This window comes from Coregonus clupeaformis, chromosome 17, assembly GCF_020615455.1.
Source record: "Coregonus clupeaformis isolate EN_2021a chromosome 17, ASM2061545v1, whole genome shotgun sequence".
Lineage (NCBI taxonomy): Eukaryota > Metazoa > Chordata > Actinopteri > Salmoniformes > Salmonidae > Coregonus > Coregonus clupeaformis.
Window position 1 is genome coordinate 9532849 of NC_059208.1, and position 27355 is coordinate 9560203.

At 42.7% G+C, this 27355-nt stretch overlaps 1 protein-coding gene across 3 annotated transcripts in view; it reads right to left on the bottom strand.

Moving 5' to 3' along the window:
- LOC121586559 (DNA topoisomerase 2-beta-like) overlaps window positions 1-27355 on the bottom strand; it is a 42193-nt gene that overhangs the window by 12276 nt on the left and 2562 nt on the right. For 2 of the 3 annotated variants that reach the window (XM_041903334.2, XM_041903332.2), the window contains exons 2-19: window positions 18715-18948; window positions 18353-18443; window positions 16252-16315; window positions 7077-7222; window positions 6709-6806; window positions 6017-6229; window positions 5619-5792; window positions 5284-5385; window positions 5006-5143; window positions 4617-4755; window positions 4220-4377; window positions 3804-3929; window positions 3375-3485; window positions 3137-3242; window positions 2807-2916; window positions 2400-2492; window positions 1355-1469; window positions 897-1018 (exon numbers count right to left, since the gene is read on the bottom strand). In XM_041903334.2, coding sequence (XP_041759268.2) covers window positions 897-1018; window positions 1355-1469; window positions 2400-2492; window positions 2807-2916; window positions 3137-3242; window positions 3375-3485; window positions 3804-3929; window positions 4220-4377; window positions 4617-4755; window positions 5006-5143; window positions 5284-5385; window positions 5619-5792; window positions 6017-6229; window positions 6709-6806; window positions 7077-7222; window positions 16252-16315; window positions 18353-18443; window positions 18715-18948 — 2340 coding nt within the window. The remainder of the gene's footprint in view (window positions 1-896; window positions 1019-1354; window positions 1470-2399; window positions 2493-2806; window positions 2917-3136; window positions 3243-3374; window positions 3486-3803; window positions 3930-4219; window positions 4378-4616; window positions 4756-5005; window positions 5144-5283; window positions 5386-5618; window positions 5793-6016; window positions 6230-6708; window positions 6807-7076; window positions 7223-16251; window positions 16316-18352; window positions 18444-18714; window positions 18949-27355) is intronic. The other variant, XM_041903335.2, reaches the window with a different exon arrangement.

Here is a 27355-nt window from a genome sequence, read left to right on the forward strand (position 1 = left end):
GTATATTTCATATAGCTGTGTAAGTATATTTTCTATAGTTCTGTAAGTATATTTCATATAGCTCTGTAAGCATATTTCATATAGCTCTGTGAGTATATTTTCTATAGCTCTGTAAGTATATTTTTATATAGCTCTGTGAGTATATTTTCTTGAGTTCTGTAAGTATATTTCATATAGCTCTGTAAGCATATTTCATATAGCTCTGTGAGTATATTTTATATAGCTCTGTAAGTATATTTTCATATAGCTCTGTAAGTATATTTTCATATAGCTCTGTAAGTATATTTCATATAGCTCTGTAAGTATATTTCATATAGCTCTGTAAGCATATTTCATATAGCTCTGTAAGTATATTTTTATATAGTTCTGTAAGTATATTTTTATATAGCTCTGTAAGTATATTTTCTTGAGTTCTGTAAGTATATTTCATATAGCTCTGTAAGCATATTTCATATAGCTCTGTGAGTATATTTTCTATAGCTCTGTAAGTATATTTTCATATAGCTCTGTAAGTATATTTTCATATAGCTCTGTAAGTATATTTCATATAGCTCTGTAAGTATATTTCATATAGCTCTGTAAGCATATTTCATATAGCTCTGTGAGTATATTTTTATATAGTTCTGTAAGTATATTTCATATAGCTCTGTAAGCATATTTCATATAGCTCTGTGAGTATATTTTCTATAGCTCTGTAAGTATATTTTCATATAGCTCTGTAAGTATATTTTCATATAGCTCTGTAAGTATATTTCATATAGCTCTGTAAGTATATTTCATATAGCTCTGTAAGCATATTTCATATAGCTCTGTGAGTATATTTTCTATAGCTCTGTAAGTATATTTTTATATAGCTCTGTAAGTATATTTTCTTGAGTTCTGTAAGAGTGTAGCACCTCTCCGTGATGGTAGGCAGACATCTCTGCTACTGAACCAGCCAGCTGAGCCACCTTCACCTCCCGCTTATCATTCCTCTTCATACAGGTGAACAGTACCTTCCTCTGACCTGGCTTCAGACCTGCACACATAGACACACATGACATCATCAAAAGGGGACCACACCACACACACACATCTTCAAAAGGGGATCACAAGTGGACCGCAGGAGGATTAGGTGTTGCAACAAAACAGCTAATGGGGATTGAATTAAACAAATCATTATACACGCCATCATCAAAAGGGGACCACATCGCACACAAACAGTACATCCAGAGGACAGTTTAACGACAAGTTTCCAGGCTTTTCATTTCCTTTAAACTTCAAAAGCCATTTGACAACAAACACAACAACAAAAGCTAGAAAGACAGAGAATGTTCAGGGAGATAGCTAGTCTAGTGCATCGCTGCATACGTACCGTCGACTAAGGATGGGATGGATCTCTCGTTGTCAGAGTTGGAGAAGAGGATGAGTTCTTTGTTGATGAAGTCGTTGTAGGAGAGGTGTTTCGCCTGCGTGCCGTACAGGTATTGCTGAGTGGGGATGATAAAAGAGATGGAGGATGAAACGTAAAGTGACTTGAATCAGGGCTATGATGTTGTTATGGTCTTTTCAGTACCACATAGGAGAGCGGTGTCTACTTTGCATCAGCCACCGACAGCAACAGAGTCAATTACAAAACTGTGTTCCATACAGGTATTGCTGTAGGATGAGACAGAAATAAACAGACCTGAAGCAGTGCTCTGATGTTATCAGTTTTAGACCTGGCTCTGATGGGATTCACATGGAGAAAGCAGCCACTACTTTAAATCAGTGATAACAGTAAAGAGAGTAATTTACTAAACGTCAACAACATAACCAGGCCGTTTTTGGGGATATCTGAGGAACACTGAAATCATCAGATTCTTGTGAATCAAAGGAGCCAGCTAGAAGACTCTAAACAAGCGGTGATAAAGTAACTCCCATGGTGGAGAGATGACTATGAAAACAGAAAGATCTAAACAGTCTACATCCTCTTCCTTTAATCAAACTCCAACATCCAACAGTCTCTCACAGGGTGCATCTCAATAGTTTGTTGCTTCCCCTACTCTCCTTTCCTTCCTCTGCACTGATGTGAATGATCTGGACTGTCTCTCACAGTGCAGATGGAAGCTAGGTGTTTCAGTGAAGCACACTTGTGTGCTGAGTAACCATTGTAGAGACCTGAAGATTTACACTATAGGAGGTATGCAAAACTTGTTATACTGGCTGTATTTCAGCCTGCTTGAACGGTGAATAGCTCAGATACACATGAAAACATGAAATGACCCCAGGAATCGATAGAACATCGCTCAGAGATGCACAAATACGATAAAACAAACAAATTGGTAAATCTTTCCTTTAAGCTAGGCGGGCTAACAGTCTTCTGGCATGCAGGAGATCCGGGTTTGAACCCAGTCGGTCACACAGTCAGTCCCACCCACCTCTGGCAGGCCGTGCATCCTCCTCTGTCTCCTGTCCTCCATGAAGTTGGTGAGCCACTCCTTCCTGTCGTCAGTCTTCTTCTTACTGAATGCCTAGAGACAGACAGCAATGGATAGATCACTGTCAGTCAAATGACATCACTGTCAGTCCCCTCTCCATTTGGCAAAGATTTCTCAAGCAGAGCACAGACAAATAAAGTCAAAAACCATCTTGTGTGAGTTGATAGGTCGGAAGAAAGCAGTAATACATTTTGTGCGACAGCAAAACTAGCTTGATTAATACATTTGTATAGCCATTTTAGAATTGATTTTCTACCTTTTCTAGCTATTTTCTGTCCATTTAATGAGAAAGTATTCAAAGACCATGACAGGAAAAAAGGAGAAAGTGGTGTCCATGGAAAACCCACCAGTGTGATGGCAGCATCGTCCTCTGTCCCGGCGTATCTGAACATGATCCGGTGTTTCTCCATGTCTGCAAAGTACTCCTTGGCCTCCTTGCTTGTACTGGTACCCAAACCTGGAACACAAACAAACACTCCAACCTTTTTCACACTATCGTGCCAACCCAAACTGTACTGAGCTTGCTCAGATATTTTCAGCATGGTCCAGCAACTATGGTGGCGTATATTCAGGCCAGCACAGAACAGTTTGGCTCGAATTGCCTCGGTAGTGTGAAACAGAATAGCTTCTAACAATAATGGTTAGTTTGGAGGATTATCCACATGTGATGAACAAACCTTTGTAGTACTTTATATGCCAGGTTTTAAAGTTGACTGTCTGTTTCTTCCATTCGTCAAACTCTGGAATGCTGTAGAAAGCATGCTCCTGTTTATTCTTGTTCACCTGCAGGAAAGTGTTAAAAGCAGCATTAGAACCATGTTTGCTAGCTTTAAGCCATGCCAATCTAAACATTGTTTGTGTTATAACAGTTTAAAGTCAGTTGCCATAAGCTGACATTATCTGTGTGAGTCTTACTTTGACGATAGGCGTGATGAACTCCTCCAGGAAGGTGTGTTTGAGCAGGGATGGCCAGTTGTGATGGAAGAAGTTGATGAGCAAACCCTTGATATGGGAGCCATCTTGATCCTGTCAGCAGATAATCAACACAAAGACACACACTATTAGTATGGATTGTTATGACCCAAGGGTACGTCCAAAATGGTACCCTATTCCATATGTAGTGCACTACATTTGGTGCACTACACCATACTACATAGGGAATAGCGCCATTTCAGATGAACCTTAAGAGAGTTTAACTTCCACAAAACAAGGCTTTGAACATGGATAATGTATGAAATATGCTTTATGCTCATAGTTATTACAATTATTGATTATGATGAAAATTGCAAGACATCAGTCAATTGTAGACGTCAGGCGTTGGTGGGATTGATTAAGTGTTAGAACCTGATCGGTCATGATCATGATCTTGCCGTAGCGTAGGGATCTCAGAGACTCTGGGTCCTCGTAGCTCTTCTTGTACTGCAGACCCACAATCTTGATGATGTTGTTGATCTCTGCGTTCTCCATGATCTGGTGGGAAAGAGAAAAATGGATGTGTCAGTGTTTCCCTACCTGACATAGGCAGGATGGGCCACCCTGGCTCAGTGGACTCCACCTAAAAGAGTTTGGATTCACTTTTAAATTATGTTGATCAGAATGGTCCTTGTGCCACGTTTGGGAAACGATCTATGTAAATCCCTTGAGTATTTGTGTTTACAAGATTATTTATCATTGTGGTGTATGCTCGATACATTCATAATTTAGATTGTAATCACTCATACACTCTCCCAGCCCTATCTAACCACTCTCTAGACACTAACCTGTTTGTGTGTGGCCTCTCGTACGTTCAGGATCTTTCCTCGTAGTGGGAAGACACCATAGCGATCTCGCCCAATGACGCCAAGGCCGGAGACGGCCAGGGACTTGGCCGAGTCACCCTCAGTCAGGATCAGAGTGCATTCTGACGAGTGTTTACCACCTGGGGGTGAAGACGGAAGAAAGACGTGCAGTTCAGTGTGTGTTTAAACAACCTAGTGTTTCCCCTTTTATAAAATGGGGTGGGGCCCAACCGCCTAGCTCTGTTCCCCCATCCTACTTTAAAGTCTTCAACTAGTTTCAATATAAACATTTGGTAAAAGAGGCCCTCTTGGTGGATAAGTAGATTAGGAACGTCGTAGGGCTTATGCACACAGAGCAGAGTAGTTGTGGTTGTCTTACCGGCATCGTTGGCGTCGTCCAGCTTGGGGATGCCTTTAATCTTGCTGTGCTTCACTGAAGAACACTTCTTGTTGAGTTGTGTCTGGGCCTTGAACTTCACCCAGTTCAGGATACTCTCCACGATGCCACAGTTGGTCGCCTGCAGACAAAATAAAGAATTGAATGATAGATCATTGTTTAATATTCCAGGTGAACCGAAAACACAAGAAAGGACCTGGAACTGATTTTAGAGATCATATGATATCAATTCAATCTAAATAACTTGACTTTCTCTGTGAGGAAACAGTGTATGTGGAGAGTAAATGCCCAACATAGGATGTATACATGTAGGAGGTAGTGATATTTCATTGTGTTAAAGAAAAGTAATTTATGAAGAAGAATCTCCTTACCGCTCTGATGAACTTCTCAGACAGAGGGCACTTAGAACCAAAGCTCTTGGTCTGGAGGGTCATGTTCTCCTTGGTCTGGGAGTCAAAGGTCGGGTTCTCGATCAACGCATTCACAAACACCCAGATGTGGTTCTTCACCTGAGTCAGACAAAAGTAAAGCATTAAGATTGTAGCCGAACGTTACACTATGTTGCTCTTATACCAGTAACAATGTAATTACTAGTAACACTATTGTAGTAACATAGTAATAACACAGTAATACGATAGTAATAACTAACCTGGAAGGGTTTGACTGAGACACCAGCTTTGTTCTTCTTCTTCACCACTTCTATCAGCTTGGCTACGATCTGGTCCACCACGTAATCAATGTGTCTGCCACCCTGAATGGCACAAAACAAGCAGTGTAGTACATAAAACATGTCTGATGTGGTTGAAAGGGATTCAAGTCATACTCCAAAATGTGAATACCATCAAAATGCACACGCATCCCAGTATATTTCCACATGCAAATCACACTTCATTTCTGTCCATTATTCCTAGATTGGTCAAGTCACAGTTTTCCAAATGGAAGGGTATAGTTCTGGTAATAGAACATTCCCTGGGGGGATGTTACCTTGGTGGTGGCGATACTGTTGACGAAGCTGATCTGTTGGAATCCCTTCTCACTCATGGTGAGACACACCTCCCAGCGCTCGTTGACCGACTCGTTGACCACCTTCAGGGCCACGCCCACCTCGTCCAGCTTGTCCTTCACGTACAGGTCCACATAGCTGCGGAACCCTGTCACCTGGGAGGAGAGGGAAAGGACAGGTGAGAAGAGCCTAAACCGGGTTTAGATAGTGCCTCCGGTTCTGGAAAGGTTATTAGCAAATGACATTGTATTGAAACAGGTGTAATGAAATGAGCCGTTTTATTTCAAGTCAAAATGTTTTGCCCAGGGTCTTCCAAGCACGTAGTCTGTGTATATGGGACAGCCCATCCTACTATGTGCGGATAAATGGGGGGACTTACAGGGAGTTTCTTCCCGTTGAGCATGACTTTGACGCCCTTGCAAGAGCCAGCGATGTCGTAGGCCCTCTTGGTGAGCAAAGCCACGATGTCCTTGTCCAGCTTCTCCATCTTGAACTTGGACAGGTCCGGCTGGAAGGTCACGCACGTGAAGTCGTCCCCGTCAAAGAACTTGATCTTGGGGTCGCTCGTCTTCCCCATGTTGTTCTGCCAAGTCTGGGGAGAGGGAGGGAGAGAGAGAAAGAAAAAAGGGGGAGAGACTGTCATGAAATGTACTACATTCTTCACATGTTAAGGAAACTAGAGTGAATCATGAGGTTGTATTGTGAAATTCCATCAAAGAGATACGAGTTAATAAAAAGCCTTATGAAACTGATTGAACAAACTATCACTATTTAGGTGAGTCATTTCACTGAAAGTGACAATTGTAGGACAAACCACACAAACAAAGACAACCATCTGGTTTATGAGAAATTACCGAAATCCCCCAAAACTATGTAGAATCCTACAATATCAACGAAGAATCCTGTGAGACCACACCCGACAGTGAGAATCAACTCATACTCACCCCCTTATATGTCACATACTGTACCCCTACAAAACATCAACTGGTGTTCAGCTGTTTGATTAATGTTATTTTCAAGGTTGACTAAACAACAGACCTCAATCACACTGTGCTTTCTCATTGTCTGTACCTGTTTGAAGCTGTGTTTGTACTCCTTGCAGGCGGTTTCCACTGTGAACTTTGTGCTGAAGATGTTGCAGAGTTTAGCACCGTACCCGTTCCTTCCACCTATGAGGAAAACAGAAGGGAGACATGCTTTCATTCGTGGAGAGATTGACCTATAGTCATTCACTAATTCCGGTGTATTGTTACTAAGCACTGCAAGGGGCACTACAAAACTATTCAGCTGAGATCATAAAAGCAGATAGTATGAAAATATTTTAGGTTAGACGTTCTGTAGAAAGCTTTATCGAAACCATATGAAATGTTATTACACAAATGGACAAAGAATAATTAAAACATTAATTAGATTCTCGTTTTCAGAGTGATTTTTCACACCTGTGACTTTCTTCTGCTCGTCGTCGTAGTTACTGGAGGTGAGGAGGTGTCCGAAGATGAGAGCGGGAACGTACATCTTCTCATCTTTGTGTTCCACCACAGGGATGCCTTTACCATTGTTCCAGATGGTGATGGTGTTGGACTCACTGAGGGAAGAGAGGAGAGGGGGATGATGAACGAAGAAACAAACAAGGAGGGATAAACAATGGAGGTGGAAGAACTTCACAGGACAGACATAATCATCATGACCCAACTTCAATAACCATTATGTATTTCCATTTAGATGTACTAACCTTTAGATTAAGATCATGAATAAAATATTTTAAGACGTAATATTCCTATTTAGTTCATAAATCTAGCCAGACCTTTCTGACAAGTAAACATCTCAACATTTTACAATACTGCAACCAATCCCCATTTGCCAGAGGACTCTTCTCCCCTGTGGATTTAGGGCTGTGATTTGAAACTGTGGAGCAACACAGCCAAACTAAATAAGCCCAACGTGTGACGATTTAAGCTCTGGAAAGGGGCTCGAACATTCATAAAACACCATTATAAATTCCAGCCCTTGAGAGCAACAGAGGAGAAGAAAGGAGAAAGAGAGCGGGGGAAAGAGAAGGAGAAAGAGAGATACATAAGAGAGGAGAGAGATGACAGGACAGGGTGGTAGAGAGAGAGACACATAAGAGAGGAGAGAGATGACAGGACAGGGTGGTAGAGAGAGAGACATAAGAGAGGAGAGAGATGACAGGACAGGGTGGTAGAGAGAGAGACACATAAGAGAGGAGAGAGATGACAGGACAGGGTGGTAGAGAGAGAGACACATAAGAGAGGAGAGAGATGACAGGACAGGGTGGTAGAGAGAGAGACACATAAGAGAGGAGAGAGATGACAGGACAGGGTGGTAGAGAGAGAGACACATAAGAGAGGAGAGAGATGACAGGACAGGGTGGTAGAGAGAGAGACACATAAGAGAGGAGAGAGATGACAGGACAGGGGTGGTAGAGAGAGAGACACATAAGAGAGGAGAGAGATGACAGGACAGGGTGGTAGAGAGAGAGACACATAAGAGAGGAGAGAGATGACAGGACAGGGTGGTAGAGAGAGAGACACATAAGAGAGGAGAGAGATGACAGGACAGGGTGGTAGAGAGAGAGACACATAAGAGAGGAGAGAGATGACAGGACAGGGTGGTAGAGAGAGAGACACATAAGAGAGGAGAGAGATGACAGGACAGGGTGGTAGAGAGAGCAGACACATAAGAGAGGAGAGAGATGACAGGACAGGGTGGTAGAGAGAGCGACACATAAGAGAGGAGAGAGATGACAGGACAGGGTGGTAGAGAGAGAGACACATAAGAGAGGAGAGAGATGACAGGACAGGGTGGTAGAGAGAGAGACACATAAGAGAGGAGAGAGATGACAGGACAGGGTGGTAGAGAGAGAGACACATAAGAGAGGAGAGAGATGACAGGACAGGGTGGTAGAGAGAGAGACACATAAGAGAGGAGAGAGATGACAGGACAGGGTGGTAGAGAGAGAGACATAAGAGAGGAGAGAGATGACAGGACAGGGTGGTAGAGAGAGACATACAGACAGGCCTCACAGGGAGGAGACAGGGAGCCCCTCTGAAGGACACTCTGACATTAAGCAGTCTGCTGTGTGTGTGTGTGTGTGTGTGTGTGTGTGTGTGTGTGTGTGTGTGTGTAGATTGCTGTGGATGTCGTGCCGTAGGTGAACAGCATGTTAAATGAGCTCCTTGAATTCCAGAGCCGACTATTCATTAAGACCTACCCAGAGATCTATCAGCCTCTACAGTACCTCCCTCTCTCCACCCAGAGATACAGTGCATTCGGAAAGTATTAAGACATCTTGACTTTTTCCACATTACAGCCTTATTCTAAAATGGATTTTATTTTTAAATTCCCTTCATCAATCTACACACAATATTCCATATTGACAAAGCCATAACAGGTTTTTAGAAATGTTAGCAAATAACAAAATACCCGGAAATATCACATTTACATAAGTATTCAGACCCTTTACTCAGTACTTTGTTGAAGCACCTTTGGCAGCGATTACAGCCTCAAGTCTTCTTGGGTATAATACTACAAGCTTGGCACACCTGTATTTGGGGAGTTTTCCCCATTCTTCTCTGCAGATCTTCTCAAGCTCTGTCAGGTTCGATGGAGAGTGTCATTGCACAGCTATTTTCAGGTCTATGGGCTACAGCTGGGCCACTCAAGGACATTCAGAGACTTGTCCCGAAGCCACTCCTGCGTTGTCTTGGCTGTGTGCTTTGGGTTGTTGTCCTGTTGCAAGGTCCTGAACGCTCTGGAGCAGGTTTTCATCAAGGATCTCTCTGTACGCTCCGTTCATCTTTGCCTCGATCCTGACTGGTCTCCCTGTCCCTGCCACTGAAAAACATCCCCACATGCTGCCACCACCATGCTTCACCGTAGGGATGGTGCCAGGTTTCCTCCAGACGTGACGCTTGGCATTCAGGCCAAAGAGTTCAATCTTGGTTTCATCAGACCAGATAATCTTGTTTCTCATGGTCTGAGAGTCTTTAGATGCCTATTGGCAAACTCCAAGCGGGCTGTCATGTGCCTTTTACTGAGGAGTGGATTCCGTCTGGCCACTCTACCATAAAGGCCTGATTGGTGGAGTGCTGCAGAGATGGTTGTCCTTCTGGAAGGTTCTCCCATCTCCACAGATGAACTCTGGAGCTCTGTCAGAGTGACCATCAGGTTCTTGGTCACCTCCCTGGCCAAGGCCTTCTCCCCCGATTCTTTGGCCGGGCGGCCAGCTCTAGGAAGAGTCTTGGTGGTTCCAAACTTCTTCCATTTAGGAATGATGGAGGCCACTGTGTTCTTGGGGACCTTCAATGCTGCAACATTTTTTGGTACCCTTCCCCAGATCTGTGTCTCGACACAATCCTGTCTCGGTGCTCTACGGACAATTCCTTCGACCTGGTTTGGTTTTTGCTCTGAAATGCACTGTCAACTGTGGGACCTTGTATAGACAGGTGTGTGCCTGTCCAAATCATGTCCAATCAATTCAATTTACCACAGGTGGACCCCAATCAAGTTGTAGAAACATCTCAAGGATGATCAATGGAAACAGGATGCACCGGAGCTCAATTTCGAGTCTCATAGCAAAGGGTCTGAATAGTTATGGGGTATTATGTGTAGATTGATGAGGATAAAAATAATTTAATCAATTTTAGAATAAGGCTGTAATGTAACAAAATGTTGAAAAAGTCAAGGGGTGTGAATACTTTCCGAATACTTACTTACACTCACTCTCTCAATTCAATTCAATGGCATATTGGCATGGGAAACGTATGTTAACATTGCCAAAGCAAGTGAAGTAGATAGTAAACAAAAGTGAAATAAACAATACAAATTAACAGTAAACATTACACTCAGAAGTTCCAAAAGAATAAAGACATTTCAAATGTTATTATGTATATATACAGTGTTGTAAAAATGTGCAAAGAGTTAAAGTACAAATGGGAAAATAAATAAACATAAATATGGGTTGTATTTACAATGGTGTTTGTTCTTCACTGGTTGCCCTTTTCTTGTGGCAACAGGTCATAAATGTTGCTGCTGTGATATTTCACACAGTAGATATGAGAGTTTATGAAAATTGGGTTTGTTTTGGAATTCTTTGTGGAAATGTCTCTAATATGGTCATACATTTGGCAGGAGGTTAGGAAGTCTCGCTACGCACACACACACACACACACACACACACACACACACACACACACACACACACATCACAGTGGGAAGACATGCTCCGCATTTTTCGAATACCCACAGAAGAATCTGCATGCCTTGATACAGTGCCTTCAGAAAGTATTCACACCCGTTCACTTTTCCCACATTTTGTTGTGTTACAGCCTGAATTTAAAATGGATTAAATTGAGATTTTAGTCACTGGCCTACACACAATAGCCCATAATGTCAAAGTGATATGTTTTTATTTATGAAAAGCTGAAATGTCTTCAAGTATTCAACCCCTTTGTTATGGCAAGCCTAAATAAGTTCAGGAGTAAAAATGTGCTTAACAAATCACATAATAAGTTGCAAGGACTCTGTTTGCAATAATAGTGTTTAACATGATTTTCGAATGACTACCTCATCTCTGTACCCCACACATACAATTATCTGTAAGGTCCCTCAGTCAAGCAGTGAATTTCAAACACAGATTCAACCACAAACATCAGGGAGTTTTTCCAATGCCTCGCAAAGAAGGGTATTGGTAGAAAAAAAAGCAGACATTGAATATCCCTTTGAACATCGTGAAGTTATTAATTACACTGTGGATGGTTTATCAATACACCCAGTCAGTACAAAGATACTGGCGTCCTTCCTAACTTAGTTGCCGGAGAGGATTTCACTATTAGGCTAATGGTGACTTTAAAACAGTTAGAGTTTAATGGCTGTGACAGGAGAAAACTGAGGATGGATCAACCACATTGTAGTTACTTCACAATACTAACCTCCTAATTGACAGAGTGTACAGAATAAAAATATTCTAAAACATGCATCCTGTTTGCAACACGGCACTAAAGTAATACTGCAAAAAATGAGGCAAAGCAATTCACTTTTTGTCCTGAATACAAAGTGTTCAGTTTGGAGAAAATCCAATACAACACAAGCATAGTGGTGGCTTTCCCCCAGACACTGGGAGATGAATTCACCTTTCAGCAGGACAATAACCTAAAACACTGGAGTTGCTTACCAAGAAGACAACGAATGTTCCTGAGTGGCAGAGTTACAGTTTTGACTTAAATCTATGGTAAGACTTGAAAATGGTTGTCTAGATGATCAACAACCAATTTGACAGAGCTTGAAGAATTTTGAAAAGAATAATACATTTTAGTCATTTAGCAGACGCTCTTATCCAGAGCGACTTACAGTTTTAGTGAGTGCATACATACAGTGGGGAAAAAAAGTATTTAAATCAGCCACCAATTGTGCAAGTTCTCCCACTTAAAAAGATGAGAGAGGCCTGTAATTTTCATTATAGGTACACGTCAACTATGACAGACAAATTGAGAAAAAAAAGACAGAAAATCACATTGTAGGATTTTTAATGAATTTATTTGCAAATTATGGTGGAAAATAAGTATTTGGTCACCTACAAACAAGCAGGATTTCTGGCTCTCACAGACCTGTAACTTCTTCTTTAAGAGGCTCCTCTGTCCTCCACTCGTTACCTGTATTAATGGCACCTGTTTGAACTTGTTATCAGTATAAAAGACACCTGTCCACAACCTCAAACAGTCACACTCCAAACTCCACTATGGCCAAGACCAAAGAGCTGTCAAAGGACACCAGAAACAAAATTGTAGACCTGCACCAGGCTGGGAAGACTGAATCTGCAATAGGTAAGCAGCTTGGTTTGAAGAAATCAACTGTGGGAGCAATTATTAGGAAATGGAAGACATACAAGACCACTGATAATCTCCCTCGATCTGGGGCTCCACGCAAGATCTCATCCCGTGGGGTCAAAATGATCACAAGAACGGTGAGCAAAAATCCCAGAACCACACGGGGGGACCTAGTGAATGACCTGCAGAGAGCTGGGACCAAAGTAATAAAGCCTACCATCAGTAACACACTACGCCGCCAGGGACTCAAATCCTGCAGTGCCAGACGTGTCCCCCTGCTTAAGCCAGTACATGTCCAGGCCCGTCTGAAGTTTGCTAGAGTGCATTTGGATGATCCAGAAGAGGATTGGGAGAATGTCATATGGTCAGATGAAACCAAAATAGAACTTTTTTGGTAAAAACTCAACTCGTCGTGTTTGGAGGACAAAGAATGCTGAGTTGCATCCAAAGAACACCATACCTACTGTGAAGCATGGGGGTGGAAACATCATGCTTTGGGGCTGTTTTTTCTGCAAAGGGACCAGGACGACTGATCCGTGTAAAGGAAAGAATGAATGGGGCCATGTATCGTGAGATTTTGAGTGAAAACCTCCTTCCATCAGCAAGGGCATTGAAGATGAAACGTGGCTGGGTCTTTCAGCATGACAATGATCCCAAACACACCGCCCGGGCAACGAAGGAGTGCCTTCGTAAGAAGCATTTCAAGGTCCTGGAGTGGCCTAGCCAGTCTCCAGATCTCAACCCCATAGAAAATCTTTGGAGGGAGTTGAAAGTCCGTGTTGCTCAGCGACAGCCCCAAAACATCACTGCTCTAGAGGAGATCTGCATGGAGGAATGGGCTAAAATACCAGCAACAGTGTGTGAAAACCTTGTGAAGACTTACAGAAAACGTTTGACCTGTGTCATTGCCAACAAAGGGTATATAACAAAGTATTGAGAAACTTTTGTTATTGACCAAATACTTATTTTCCACCATAATTTGCAAATAAATTCATTAAAAATCCTACAATGTGATTTTATGGAGAAAAAAAAATCTAATTTTGTCTGTCATAGTTGACATGTACCTATGATGAAAATTACAGGCCTCTCACAATATTTTTAAGTGGGAGAACTTGCACAATTGGTGGCTGACTAAATAATTTTTTCCCCCACTGTATGTGGTGTTCTGTCCAAACTCCAAACTTTTTTCCCCCACTGTATTTATTTATTTTTATACTCAAATATTGTACAATCCAGGTGTGGAAAGCTCTTATAGACTTACCCAGAAAGACTCACAGCTGTAATTGCTGCCAAAAGGTGATTCTAACATGTATTTACTCAGGGGTGTGATGTGTATACTTATGTAAATGAGATATTTCTGTATTCCATTTTCAATACATTTGCGAGAATAAAAAGTATAAACATGTTTTCACTTTGTCATTATGGGGTATTGTGCGTAGATGGGTGAATTATTATAATTTTTTAATCAATTTTGAATTCAGGCTATAACACAACAAAATGTGGAATAAGTTAAGGGGTATGAATGCTTTCTGAAGGCACTGTATATTTATAAGGCTACTTAGTGAGCTGAATGAACTATTGGGTTGCAGGCTTATTTTATTGGTCAACCAGAACCATTTCCATGGTAACTAACTCCGCATATTTTTTTTTAGCAATCACTGAATAGCAAGTCTAGAGAGACACAGGGGGTGTGACAATCTGACTGCATTAAAGTGCGAAAGCACTATATTACATTTACAGTTGAAGTCATACACCTTAGCCAAATGCATTTAAACTCGGTTTTTCACAATTCCTGACATTTAATCCTAGTAAAAATTCCCTGTCTTAGGTCAGTTAGGATCACCACTTTATTTTAAGAATGTGAAATGTCAGAATAATAGTAGAGAGAATGACTTATTTCACCTTTCATTTCTTTCATCACATTCATCACATTCCCAGTGGGTCAGAAGTTTACATACACTCAATTAGTATTTGGTAGCGTTGCCTTTAAATTGTTTAACTTGGGTCAAACGTTTCGGGTAGCCTTCCACAAGCTTCCCACAATAAACTGAGTGATTTTGGTACATTCCTCCTGACAGAGCTGGTGTAACTGAGTCAGGTATGTAGGCCTCCTTGCTCGCACACGCTTTTTCAGTTCTGCCCACAAATGTTCTATAGGATTGAGGTCAGGGCTTTGTGATGGCCACTCCAATACCTTTACTTTGTTGTCCTTAAGCCATTTTGCCACAACTGTGGACGTATGCTTGGGTTCATTGTCCATTTGGAAGACCCATTTGCGACCAAGCTATAACTTCCTGACTGATGTCTTGAGATGTAATTTTCCTTCCTCATGATGCCATCTATTTTATGAAGTGCAGAAGTCCCTCCTGCAGCAAATCACCCCCACAGTATGATGCTGCCACCCCCGTGCTTCACGTTGGGATGGTGTTCTTCGGCTTGCAAGCCCCCCCTTTTTCCTCCAAACATAATGATGGTCATTATGGCCAAACATTTTATTTCATCAGACCAGAGGACATTTCTCCAAAAAGTACAATCTTTGTCCCCAAGTGCAGTTGCAAACCGTAGTCTGGCTTTTTTATGGCGGTTTTGGAGCAGTGGCTTCTTCCTTGCTGAGCGGCTTTTCAGGTTATGTCGATATAGGACTCATTTTATTGTGGATATAGATACTTTTGTACCTGTTTCCTCCAGCGTCTTCACAAGGTCCTTTTTCTGTTGTTCTGGGATTGATTTGCACTTTTCGCATCAAAGTACGTTCATCTCTAGGAGACAGAACGCGTCTCCTTCCTGAGCGGTATGATGGCTGCGTGGTCCCATGGTGTTTATACTTGCGCACTATTGTTTGTACAGATGAATGTGGTACCTTCAGGCATTTGGAAATTGCTCCCAAGGATGAACCAGACTTGTGGAGCTCTACAAAAAATTTTTTGAGGTCTTGGCTGATTTCTTTTGATTTTCCCATTATGTCAATCAGAGGCACTGAGTTTGAAGGTTGGCCTTGAAATACATCCACAGGTACACCTCCAATTGACTCAAATGATGTCAATTAGCCTATCAGAAGCTTCTAAAGCCATGACATCATTTTCTGGAATTTTCCAAGCTGTTTAAAGGCACAGTCAACTTAGTGTATGTAAACTTCTGACCCACTGGAATTGTGATAGTGAATTATAAGTGAAATAATCGGTCTGTAAACAATTGTTGGAAAAATTACTTGTGTCATGCACAAAGTAGATGTCCTAACCGACTTGCCAAAACTATAGTTTGTTAACAAGACATTTGTGGAGTGGTTGAAAAAACAAGTTTTAATGACTCCAACCTAAGTGTATGTAAACATCCGACTTCAACTGTATATATTAAAACAGCCACTCATATACACTAAACTACCTCCTAAAGTGATGCTTGAAAAACCCTGACTAATTATTTTATTAAAGGGCTTTCACATTCTAACAGCAAAAATGGCATTTGGCTTGGCGAGCAATTGTTTTCCAATGAAGGCAAGCCGCTGCTCCTACCTTGGCAGCATGCACTGCACAATTTTTGGGGGGTGGCGCTGCTAGGCTCAAATGATTTGACTTTTCTAACACTCCTACGCATGACCTAAGGGCGAGCAGAGGGGTTTGTTGTCACAAAACAGAACGTATTATAAAATGACGGATGCATGACAACTAAGTGCAACAGAGGGAAGCTGCTGTGCCTACCTATGCAGAGTGCACAGTAGAGTTTTGGGGCTCAAACTGGACTAAGGATTGATAACTGCTTACTGTGTACTTACGGATCAATGGAGATCTTTATGGTCGACATGCTCTTATCCCGCTGTTTGTTGTCGGCTGCGTTGACTGTGGAGTTGAGAAAAACAAGTTGAAATGAGAAGTAGTAGACTGCAGGGATTTAATTGTGTTAGACTATTGAGAAGATACTGTACTTGGTACTTGCATTTTCATTTTAGTCATTTAGCAGATGCTCTTATCCAGAGCGACTTACAGTTAGTGAGTGCATAAATGTTTCATACTGGCCCCCCGTGAGAATTGAACCCACAACCCTGGCGTTGCAAACGCCATGCTCTACCAACTGAGCTACATCCCTGCTGGCCATTCCCTCCCCTACCCTGGACGACGCAGGGCCAATTATGCGCGCCCCATGGGACTCCCGGTCGCGGCCGGCTATGACAGAGCCTGGATTCGAACCAGGATCTCTAGTGGCACAGACCACTGTGCCACTCGGGAGAACACATCAAGAGCTTTAGACACACTTGAGAACCACATCCCTTCAACACAGCAGTCTCTCATACTGGAAACATACTGTCGGTTAAACAGTTTGGTTGGCCTGTTTCATTTTAAGCTTTTGCTTGAGTTGTAATGTGACATTATGTGTGACTGACCCTGTGTGAGTTATGTCTAGTCAGTAATTACATAGACGTGGTAGGAACTAGTGAATATTTGGGCAGCAAGGACAGACTGCGATCATTTCCTTATCACCACTATAAAACAGCTAAATGAACACTGTGTGGAGCAAAGAACTCAAATGTCTTCTCATGTCTCCCGTGTAGCTCAGTTGGTAGAGCATGGCGCTTGCAACGCCAGGGTTGTGGGTTCGTTTCCCACGGGGGGCCAGTATGAAACATTTATGCACTCACTAACTGTAAGTCGCTCTGGATAAGAGTGTCTGTTAAATGACTAAAATATAAAATGTCTCCTTCCATTGCATACGACTGACTTCCAGCAGTTTGATCGCTCAAGGTAGTGCCTGGTATAAACATACTCTTACAGGAAAGGGTATTCATCTTTTTCATATTTTCATCAATGCAGAAGCCTAACATTTTGTGGTACAATAATTGGTTGTACCCCATATTAATGTTCCAGTCAGCCAAACACATAACATAGACCAACAATGGATGCTGCTGCCGCTTGCCTTAATCTGTGTGACTGACAACCAATAAAATATTTCCTCAGATGGCTCTTCATTCCAGACAAATGGCTACATGAGGAGTAGGAGCAAGGAGGAGGGAGGACAGGCTGTCCACAGAACACACAAGGACAAGCTAGCTCCTCTACAAAATAGGTTTCATCTAATAGATGTTTCAGATGTATTGATGGACCAGATAATAGGCCTAGCTAAAAAGCGTGTTTTCATCTCCAATCACTGGACAGGTGTACAAAAATGATATCATCCTACCTACAACAATAGAATTACTGAATGTACTGCAAGTCTGTCTGGATAAGAGTGTCTGCTAAATCAGGGGTTTCCAAACTTTTTCCCTTGGGGCCCCCCTTCCAGCATTGGGGAACATCCTGCGCCACATCTATTTCTATGGGCACAAGCACTGTTCATGACACAAACTGTTCACACCCCTCTTGTCAGTGGAGAGAATTTTGCAGGTTTAAAGCTTATTTCCTGCAATTCTACACATTTTGTCATGGGGTGCAAAGAAAATGCGGTGTATTCATGTGATATTTGAGTGACTAAAAAATACAACAATATCTATGGGCTATTCTATTATCACAACTTTAAAGAGTACGCTTAAAGCCGGACTGAGTTCCTTAAAAAAATTTAAAATAATAATAACCGTTTGGGAACCACTGTGCTAAATGACTCAAAATGTCAAATGTAGATCGGTCAACTGACTTACAGGAGCAATTAGGGTTAAGTGCCTTGCTCAAAGGCACAGACAGATTTTTCACCTAGTCGGCTCGGGGTTTCGATCCAGCGGCTTTTTAATTCACCGTTAGGCTACCTTGAGGGAATGTCCATCAGAGGCCATCACAGTAATAACATCTAGCCTAATAACAATGCACTGAGGGCTATGGCTAGTTCATAATGACCACCTTCTCACCTGTGTATGTTCTGCTTTAAAAGATCCTGATAAATACACTTACCAAGAATTTCATCAAAGATTTTGTATAATCCAGGGACATAAGTGATTTCTCTGAGATTCATCCCAAGATCTTCATCGAAAACCCACATTTGCTGAAAGGGGAGAATTTATTTTATTTTATTGATCAACCATTCATAATACTTCACATCAACAACAAAGAGCAACAACAGATTTCTCGGTTAGATCTAGCTACAGAACTGGATGTTGTTGTGACTAATGTTGTGTAGAAAATGAGTCTTCTGTAGGCACAAAACAGGAGTGAAAATGGGAGATGTTACCCACAAATAAAATAAAATTTTTGTTTTCTGTTGCACCCTCCTGAACACAAGCTAGACGTCTACAGTCATGATGAACCTAACCCACCTGGGTGACAGGTTCCACAGAGCCGATGTAGGTGTCTGGCCTCAGTAGAATGTGCTCCAGCTGGGTCTTCTTCTGGTACACCCTCTCCACTGACATCTTATCTCCTCCCTTCTTCTTGGCTCCTCCACCTCCTCCCTCCGCCTTGCCCCCATCACCCCTGCCGTTCGCAGCCGCCGCGGCAGCCGCTGCCTCCTCCTCCCTCTTTTTGGCAGCATTCTTCTTATCAAAGAGGGTCTGGTATTAGACACATGTGCACAACTTTGTTAAAAATTACACTAAAGATAAATAATTGAACTCTGTGTCTGCAGGCACTAGCAGCTGATTATCAGAGCTGCCCATTAGATAAGGCACAGTAGTAGCCGTTTTGTTGGATAGTCCTACTGGTCCAGTGTAGCCTCCAATTTTTACGTCAATGCTCCTTTACACTTTGGTTGGTCGATTAGTGGGTTGGTTGGAACTTGGAAAGTTTACTTGGTTAGGCTAGTTGCCCGGCACACACGCACACAGAAGACACCATTGGTTAAGGCAGTGGATCTCATTGTTAAATACTTGGGATTGCACCCAAGGAGAGGCAATAAAAGTGACTGAGCCTGAGGAGCAAACTTTATCAAATAAACATTTAAATGTTGCAAGCATGGGGAAATCTAAACCCCCCAATTTGGGCCGCGGGTGATATAGTTTTCTGAGCAAAAAAAACAAAATAAATGCACATTATTTTTGTAAATTGTTGGACATAATAGACTGTAAAAACACCAGGAAATCAGTTCCAAGTTATTTTAATTTTGGAAATCTGTTCCAAAGTATTCCCACGCATAATAGTGAAATACTGTATATGTGTTAGTATACAAATGTAAGCAAGGTTTGAAATGATTATGTTTTAGTCAAATATATATTTTTGGCCTTATTGCGGTCAATTATTTGTCTACAAATGATTTTTGATTATGTTCCAGCCACCTGACCATCTGCTCAAGAAAATATATCGTCCCACGGCTGAATCTAATTGATGATCCCTGATCTAAACTGTATTTGTGTGGTAAGGTATACAATTGATCCAGAGCCCTTGAGCATGCAATAGGCCTACAGTGAGGGAAAAAAGTATTTGATCCCCTGCTGATTTTGTACGTTTGCCCACTGACAAAGAAATGATCAGTCTATAATTTTAATCGTAGGTTTATTTGAACAGTGAGAGACAGAATAAAAACAACAAAATCCAGAAAAACGCATGTCAAAAATGTTATAAATTGATTTGGATTTTAATGAGGGAAATAAGTATTTCACCCCTTCTCAATCAGAAAGATTTCTGTCTCCAAGGTGTCTTTTATACAAGTAACGAGCTGAGATTAGGAGCACACTCTTAAAGGGAGTGCTCCTAATCTCAGTTTGTTACCTGTATAAAAGACACCTGTCCACAGAAGCAATCAATCAATCAGATTCCAAACTCTCCACCATGGCCAAGACCAAAGAGCTCTCCAAGGATGTCAGGGACAAGATTGTAGACCTACACAAGGCTGGAATGGGCTACAAGACCATCGCCAAGCAGCCTGGTGAGAAGGTGACAACAGTTGGTGCGATTATTTGCAAATGGAAGAAACACAAAAGAACTGTCAATCTCCCTCGGCCTGGGGCTCCATGCAAGATCTCACCTCGTGGAGTTGCAATGATCATGAGAACGGTGAGGAATCAGCCCAGAACTACACGGGAGGATCTTGTCAATGATCTCAAGGCAGCTGGGACCATAGTCACCTAGAATACAATTGGTAACACACTACGCCGTGAAGGACTGAAATCCTGCAGCGCCTGCAAGGTCCCCCTGCTCAAGAAAGCACATATACATGCCCGTCTGAAGTTTGCCAACGAACATCTGAATGATTCAGAGGAGAACTGGGTGAAAGTGTTGTGGTAAGATGAGACCGAAATCGAGCTCTTTGGCATCAACTCAACTCGCCGTGTTTGGAGGAGGAGGAATGCTGCCTATGACCCCAACACCATCCCCACCGTCAAACATGGAGGTGGAAACATTATACTTTGGGGGTGTTTTTCTGCTAAGGGGACAGGACAACTTCACCGCACCAAAGGGACGATGGACAGGGCCATGTACCGTCAAATCTTGGGTGAGAACCTCCTTCCCTCAGCCAGGGCATTGAAAATGGGTCGCGGATGGGTATTCCAGCATGACAATGACCCAAAACACACGGCCAAGGCAACAAAGGAGTGGCTCAAGAAGAAGCACATTAGGGTCCTGGAGTGGCCTAGCCAGTCTCCAGACCTTAATCCCATAGAAAATCTGTGGAGGGAGCTGAAGGTTCGAGTTGCCAAACGTCAGCCTCGAAACCTTAATGACTTGGAGAAGATCTGCAAAGAGGAGTGGGACAAAATCCCTCCTGAGATGTGTGCAAACCTGGTGGCCAACTACAAGAAACGTCTGACCTCTGTGATTGCCAACAAGGGTTTTGCCACCAAGTACTATGTCATGTTTTTGCAGAGGGGTCAAATACTTATTTCCCTCATTAAAATGCAAATCAATTTATAACATTTTTGACATGCGTTTTTCTGGATTTTGTTGTTGTTATTCTGTTTCTCACTGTTAAAAAAAATAAACTATGGTCCCAGCTGCCTTGAGATCATTGACAAGAGCCTCCCATGTAGTTCTGGGCTGATTCCTCACCGTTCTCATGATCATTGCAACTCCACGAGGTGAGATCTTGCATGGAGCCCCAGGCCGAGGGAGATTGACAGTTCTTTTGTGTTTCTTCCATTTGCGAATAATCGCACCAACTGTTGTCACCTTCTCACCAGGCTGCTTGGCGATGGTCTTGTAGCCCATTCCAGCCTTGTGTAGGTCTAGAATCATGTCCCTGACATCCTTGGAGAGCTCTTTGGTCTTGGCCATGGTGGAGAGTTTGGAATCTGATTGATTGATTTCTTCTGTGGACAGGTGTCTTTTATACAAGTAACAAACTGAGATTAGGAGCACTCCCTTTAAGAGTGTGCTCCTAATCTCAGCTCGTTACCTGTATAAGACACCTGGGAGCCAGAAATACGTATTTCCCTCATTAAAATGCAAATCAATTTATAACATATTTGACATGCGTTTTTCTGGATTTTTTTGTTGTTATTCTGTCTCTCACTGTTCAAATAAACCTACCATTAAAATTAGACTAATCATTTCTTTGTCAGTGGGCAAATGTACAAAATCAGCAGGGGATCAAATACTTTTTTCCCTCACTGTATATAAACTGTGCAATAACAAACACAGTGGTTGAGAATAATGCAGTCCCTGTCACCTGTGGGCCTTGAGACCAGTTTACATTTCTCTATGGGGAGGTATCTGAGCAACATACCCTCACAATGCTCATCAACCTATTAGTAACAAACAGCAGACCAAAGACAGTTCACCCCATATAGCCTATGGTTCACCCCAACTCTCACAGCAATTCATAAATCAGCTTATCAAGCCAAAGCATCCATTTAGCTCACATGATAGTCCACCACTCTGGGATAGTTGCTTTGATAAGATACCTACAAAACATTTATATTGAGAGTATTAAATATTAGGTCTGCTAAGAACCTAATCTTGGTTGCTTAAACAATCTGAAAGAATCCTGCATGACCTCAAGATCGCATCCCTGCCAGCATTTCTCAGATGATCTGTGACGACTCCAAGCATTAACTCATGATTTATGGACAACTCCTGAACTAGGGTGTAAAACTCATGTATTATATTGAATGTAGGCTACCTATTCTGCGTGTGTCCATGTGTTTAAAATGGCTTTGGCTGAGAGGGTAGGCTACTGGCGGTGGAATAGGCCTAGCGGAGGGTAAACGCCTTGTACCCACCTTTTTCATTAAAATGCATTGAAAGTACAGGGAGCGTTACTTTTTTCACCACGACTGGCAATCAGGCTTTAACCACCTATTTTTTAAACACTGAACTAGACACTGGCTACCGCTAGGCCTATTTGAAGTTCATGGTAATACACATTGTAGCCCAGTCTAGTAAGTTGACCATCCCGTTTTTCCCGGGACAGTTTAAGCAATTTGTCAGCAAGACGCATCAATGAATGTAGGCCTAACCAATGGCAATCACTGAATGTCATTAGGCATGGTGATTTGTAACAGATGTCTATTTCCATTCATCAAATGGCACCCGTATACATGCAGTTTGGATGCTGTTATTATTTTTGGAGTGGACGAACATGCACAGGTAGCCTAATTTTTGAAGTGATTTGTTTGACGTCAGATGAAAAATGTAATGTGTTCATGCCACAATGAAAGGAAAATAATTTTTTACCGTTTAAATTACGGCTTTGTTATTAGGCCCATAAAACATTTTGTACACGCGCTTGCTCAATACAGAGACCCCCAAATGTCATGGTGTAATTCACACTCTCCTGTACAGCCTAACCTATGGATGTTGCACCCATGAAATTGAGTATCAGCCTACTCGGTGACACCCACAGAACACAACTATGTAGAGTTTACACAAATATTATCATCTTAGCTTTTTATTGTGAGACTCTAAAAACCAGTGTGAAATGAGCCACATTAAGCATTCAGCTTATTATCTAGTGCATTCGGAAAGTATTCAGACCCCTTCACTTTTTCCACATTGTTACGTTACAGCCTTAGTCTAAAATCAATTTTTTTTTTTATTCCCCATCAATCTACACACAATATCCCATGATGACAAAGCAAAAACAGATTTGCTCATTTATAAAAAATAAAAAATATGGAAATATCACATTTACATAAGTATTCAGACCCTTTACTCAGTACTTTGTTGACGCACCTTCGGCAGCGATTACAGCTTCGAGTCTTCTTGGGTATGATGCTACAAGCTTGGCACACCTGTATTTGGGGAGTTTCTCCCATTCTTCTCTGCAGATCCTCTCAAGCTCTGTCAGGTTGGATGGGGAGCGTCGCTGCACAGCTATTTTCAGGTCTCTCCAGAGATGTTCGATGGCTGGGCCATTCAAGGACATTCAGAGACTTGTCCCGAAGCCACTCCTGCTGTGTCTTGGATGTGTGCTTAGGGTCGTTGTCCTGTTGGAAGGTGAACCTTTGCCCCAGTCTGAGGTCCTGATCGCTCTAGAGCAGGTTTTCATCAAGGATCTCTCTGTACTTTGCTCCGTTCATCTTTCCCTTGATCCTGACTAGTCTCCTAGTCCCTGTTGCTGAAAAACATCCCCACAGCATGATGCTGCCACCACCATGCTTCACTGTAGGGATGGTATTGGCCAGGTGATGAGTGGTGCCTGGTTTCCTCCAGACATGACGCTTGGCATTCAGGCCAAAGAGTTCAATCTTGGTTTCATCAGACCATTCCTTCAACCTCATGGCTTGGTTTTTGCTCTGACATGCACTGTCAACTGTGGGACCTTATATAGACAGGTGTGTGCCTGTTCAAATCATGTCCAATCAATTGAATTTACCACAGGTGGACTCCAATCAAGTTGTGGAAACATCTCAAGGATGATCAATGGAAACAGGATGCACCTGAGCTCAATTTCGAGTCTAATAGCAAAGGGTCTGAATACTTACAGTACCAGTCAAAAGTTGACACACCTACTCATTGAAGGGTTTTTCTTTATTTTACTATTTTTTACATTGTAGAATAATAGTGAAGACATCAAAACTATGAAATAACACATGGAATCATGTAGTAACCAAAAAAGTGGCCAGGTCATCTGATGCAGCACTCCATCAATGTCCTTCTTGGTAAAATAGCCCTTACACAGCCTGGAGGTGTGTTGGGTCATTGTCCTGTTGAAAAACAAATGATAGTCCCACTAAGCCCAAACCAGATGGGATGGCGTATCGCTGCAGAATGCTGTGGTAGCCATGCTGGTTAAGTGTGCCTTGAATTCTAAATAAATCACAGTGTCACCAGCAAAGCACCCCCACACCATAACACCTCCTCCAAGCTTTACGGAGATAATCTGTTCACCCACACTGCGGTTTGAACCAAAAAACTCAAATTTGGACTCCAGACCAAAGGACACATTTCCACCGGTCTAATGTCAATTGCTCGTGTTTCTTGGCCCAAGCAGGTCTCTTCTTCTTATTGGTGTCCTTTAGTAGTGGTTTCTTTGCAGCAATTTGACCATGTTTGGCCGGTGTAGGCCGTCATTGTAAATAAGAATGTGTTCTTAACTGACTTGCCTAGTTAAATAAAGGTAAAATTAAATAAATCCAAATGATGGCCTGATTCACACAGTCCCCTCTGTTACTTTAACTCTGTGAAGCATTTATTTGGGCTGCAATTTCTGAGGCTGGTAACTCTAATGAACTTATCCTCTGCAGCAGAGGTAACTCTGTCTTCCATTCCTGTGTCGGTCCTCATGAGAGCCAGTTTCATCATAGCGCTTGATGGTTTTTGCGACTGAACTTGAAGAAACTTTCAAAGTTCTTGAAATGTTCCGTATTGACTGACCTTCATGTCTTAAAGTAATGATTGACTGTCGTTTCTCAAATCAAATCAAATGTTATTTGCCACATGCGCCGAATACAACAGGTGTAGACATTACCGTGAAATGCTTACTTACAGCCCTTAACCAACAACACATTTTTTTTTTTTTATAAAAAAGTAATATAAAACAACAACAACAAAAAAGTGTTGAGAAAAAAAGAGCAGAAGTAAAATAACAGTAGGGAGGCTATATACAGGGGGGTACCGGTGCAGAATCAATGTGTGGGGGCACCGGCTAGTTGAGGTAGTTGAGGTAATATGTACATGTGGGTAGAGTTAAAGTGACTATGCATAAATAATTAACAGAGTAGCAGCAGCGTAAAAAGATGGGGTGGGGGTGGGGGGGCAGTGCAAATAGTCTGGGTAGCCATGATTAGCTGTTCAGGAGTCTTACGGCTTGTGGGTAGAAGCTGTTGAGAAGCCTTTTGGACCTAGACTTGGCGCTCCGGTACCGCTTGCCGTGCGGTAGCAGAGAGAACAGTCTATGACTAGGGTGGCTGGAGCCTTTGACAATTTCGAGGGCCTTCCTCTGACACCGCCTGGTATAGAGGTCCTGGATGGCAGGAAGCTTGGCCCCAGTGATGTACTGGGCCGTACGCACTACCCTCTGTAGTGCCTTGCGGTCGGAGGCCGAGCAGTTGCCATACCAGGCGGTGATGCAACCAGTCAGGATGCTCTCGATGGTGCAGCTGTAGAACGTTTCAAGGATCTGAGGACCCATGCCAAATCGTTTCAGTCTCCTGAGGGGGAATAGGCATTGTCGTGCCCTCTTCACGACTGTATTGGTGTGTTTGAACCATGATAGTTCGTTGGTGATGTGGACACCAAGGAACTCGAAGCTCTCAACCTGTTCCACTACAGCCCCGTCGATGAGAATGGGGGCGTGCTCAGTCCTCTTTTTTTTCCTGTAGTCCACAATCATCTCCTTTGTCTTGGTCACGTTGAGGGAGAGGTTGTTATCCTGGCACCACACAGCCAGGTCTCTGACCTCCTCCCTATAGGCTGTCTCATCGTTGTCGGTGATCAGGCCTACCACCGTTGTGTTGTCGGCAAACTTAATGATGGTGTTGGAGTCATGCCTGGCTATGCACTCATGGGTGAACAGTGAGTACAGGAGGGGACTGAGCACGCACCCCTGAGGGGCCCCCGTGTTGAGGATCAGCGTGGCAGATGTGTTGTTACCTACCCTTACCACCTGGGCCCGTCAGGAAGTCCAGGATCCAGTTGCAGAGGGAGGTGTTTAGTCCCAGGATCCTTAGCTTAGCGATGAGCTTTGAGGGCACTATGGTGTTGAACACTGAGCTGTAGTCAATGAATAGCATTCTCACGTAGGTGTTCCTCTTGTCCAGGTGGGAAAGGGCAGTGTGGAGTGCAATAGAGATTGCATCATCTGTGGATCTGTTGGGGCGGTATGCAAATTGGAGTGGGTCTAGAGTTTCTGGGATAATGGTGTTGATGTGAGCCATGACCAGCCTTTCAAAGCACTTCATGGCTACAGACGTCAGTGCTACGGGTCGGTAGTCATTTAGGCAGGTTATCTTAGTGTCCTTGGGCACGGGGACTATGGTGGTCTGCTTGAAACATGTTGGTATTACAGACTCAGTCAGGGACATGTTGAAAATGTCGGTGAAGACACTTGCCAGTTGGTCAGCACATGCTCGGAGTACACGTCCTGGTAATCCGCTGTAGTCTGTAATAGTTTTCAAGCCATGCCACATCGGATGAGCGTCAGAGCCGGTGTAGTACGATTCAATCTTAGTCTTGTATTGACTCTTTGCCTGTTTGATGGTTCGTCAGAGGGAATAGCAGGATTTCTTATAAGCGTCCGGGTTAGAGTCCCGCTCCTTGAAAGCGGCAGCTCTACCCTTTAGCTCAGTGCGGATGTTGCCTGTAATCCATGGCTTCTGGTTGGGGTACGTACGTATGGTCACTGTGGGGACGACGTCATCGATACACTTATTGATGAAGCCAGTGACTGATGTGGTGTACTCCTCAATGCTATCTGAAGAATTCCGAAACATGTTCCAGTCTGTGCTAGCAAAACAGTCCTGTAGCTTAGCATCTGTGTCATCTGACCACTTTTTTATTAACCGAGTCACTGGTGCTTCCTGCTTTAGTTTTTGCTTATAAGCATGAATCAGGAGGATAGATTTATGGTCAGATTTGACAAAT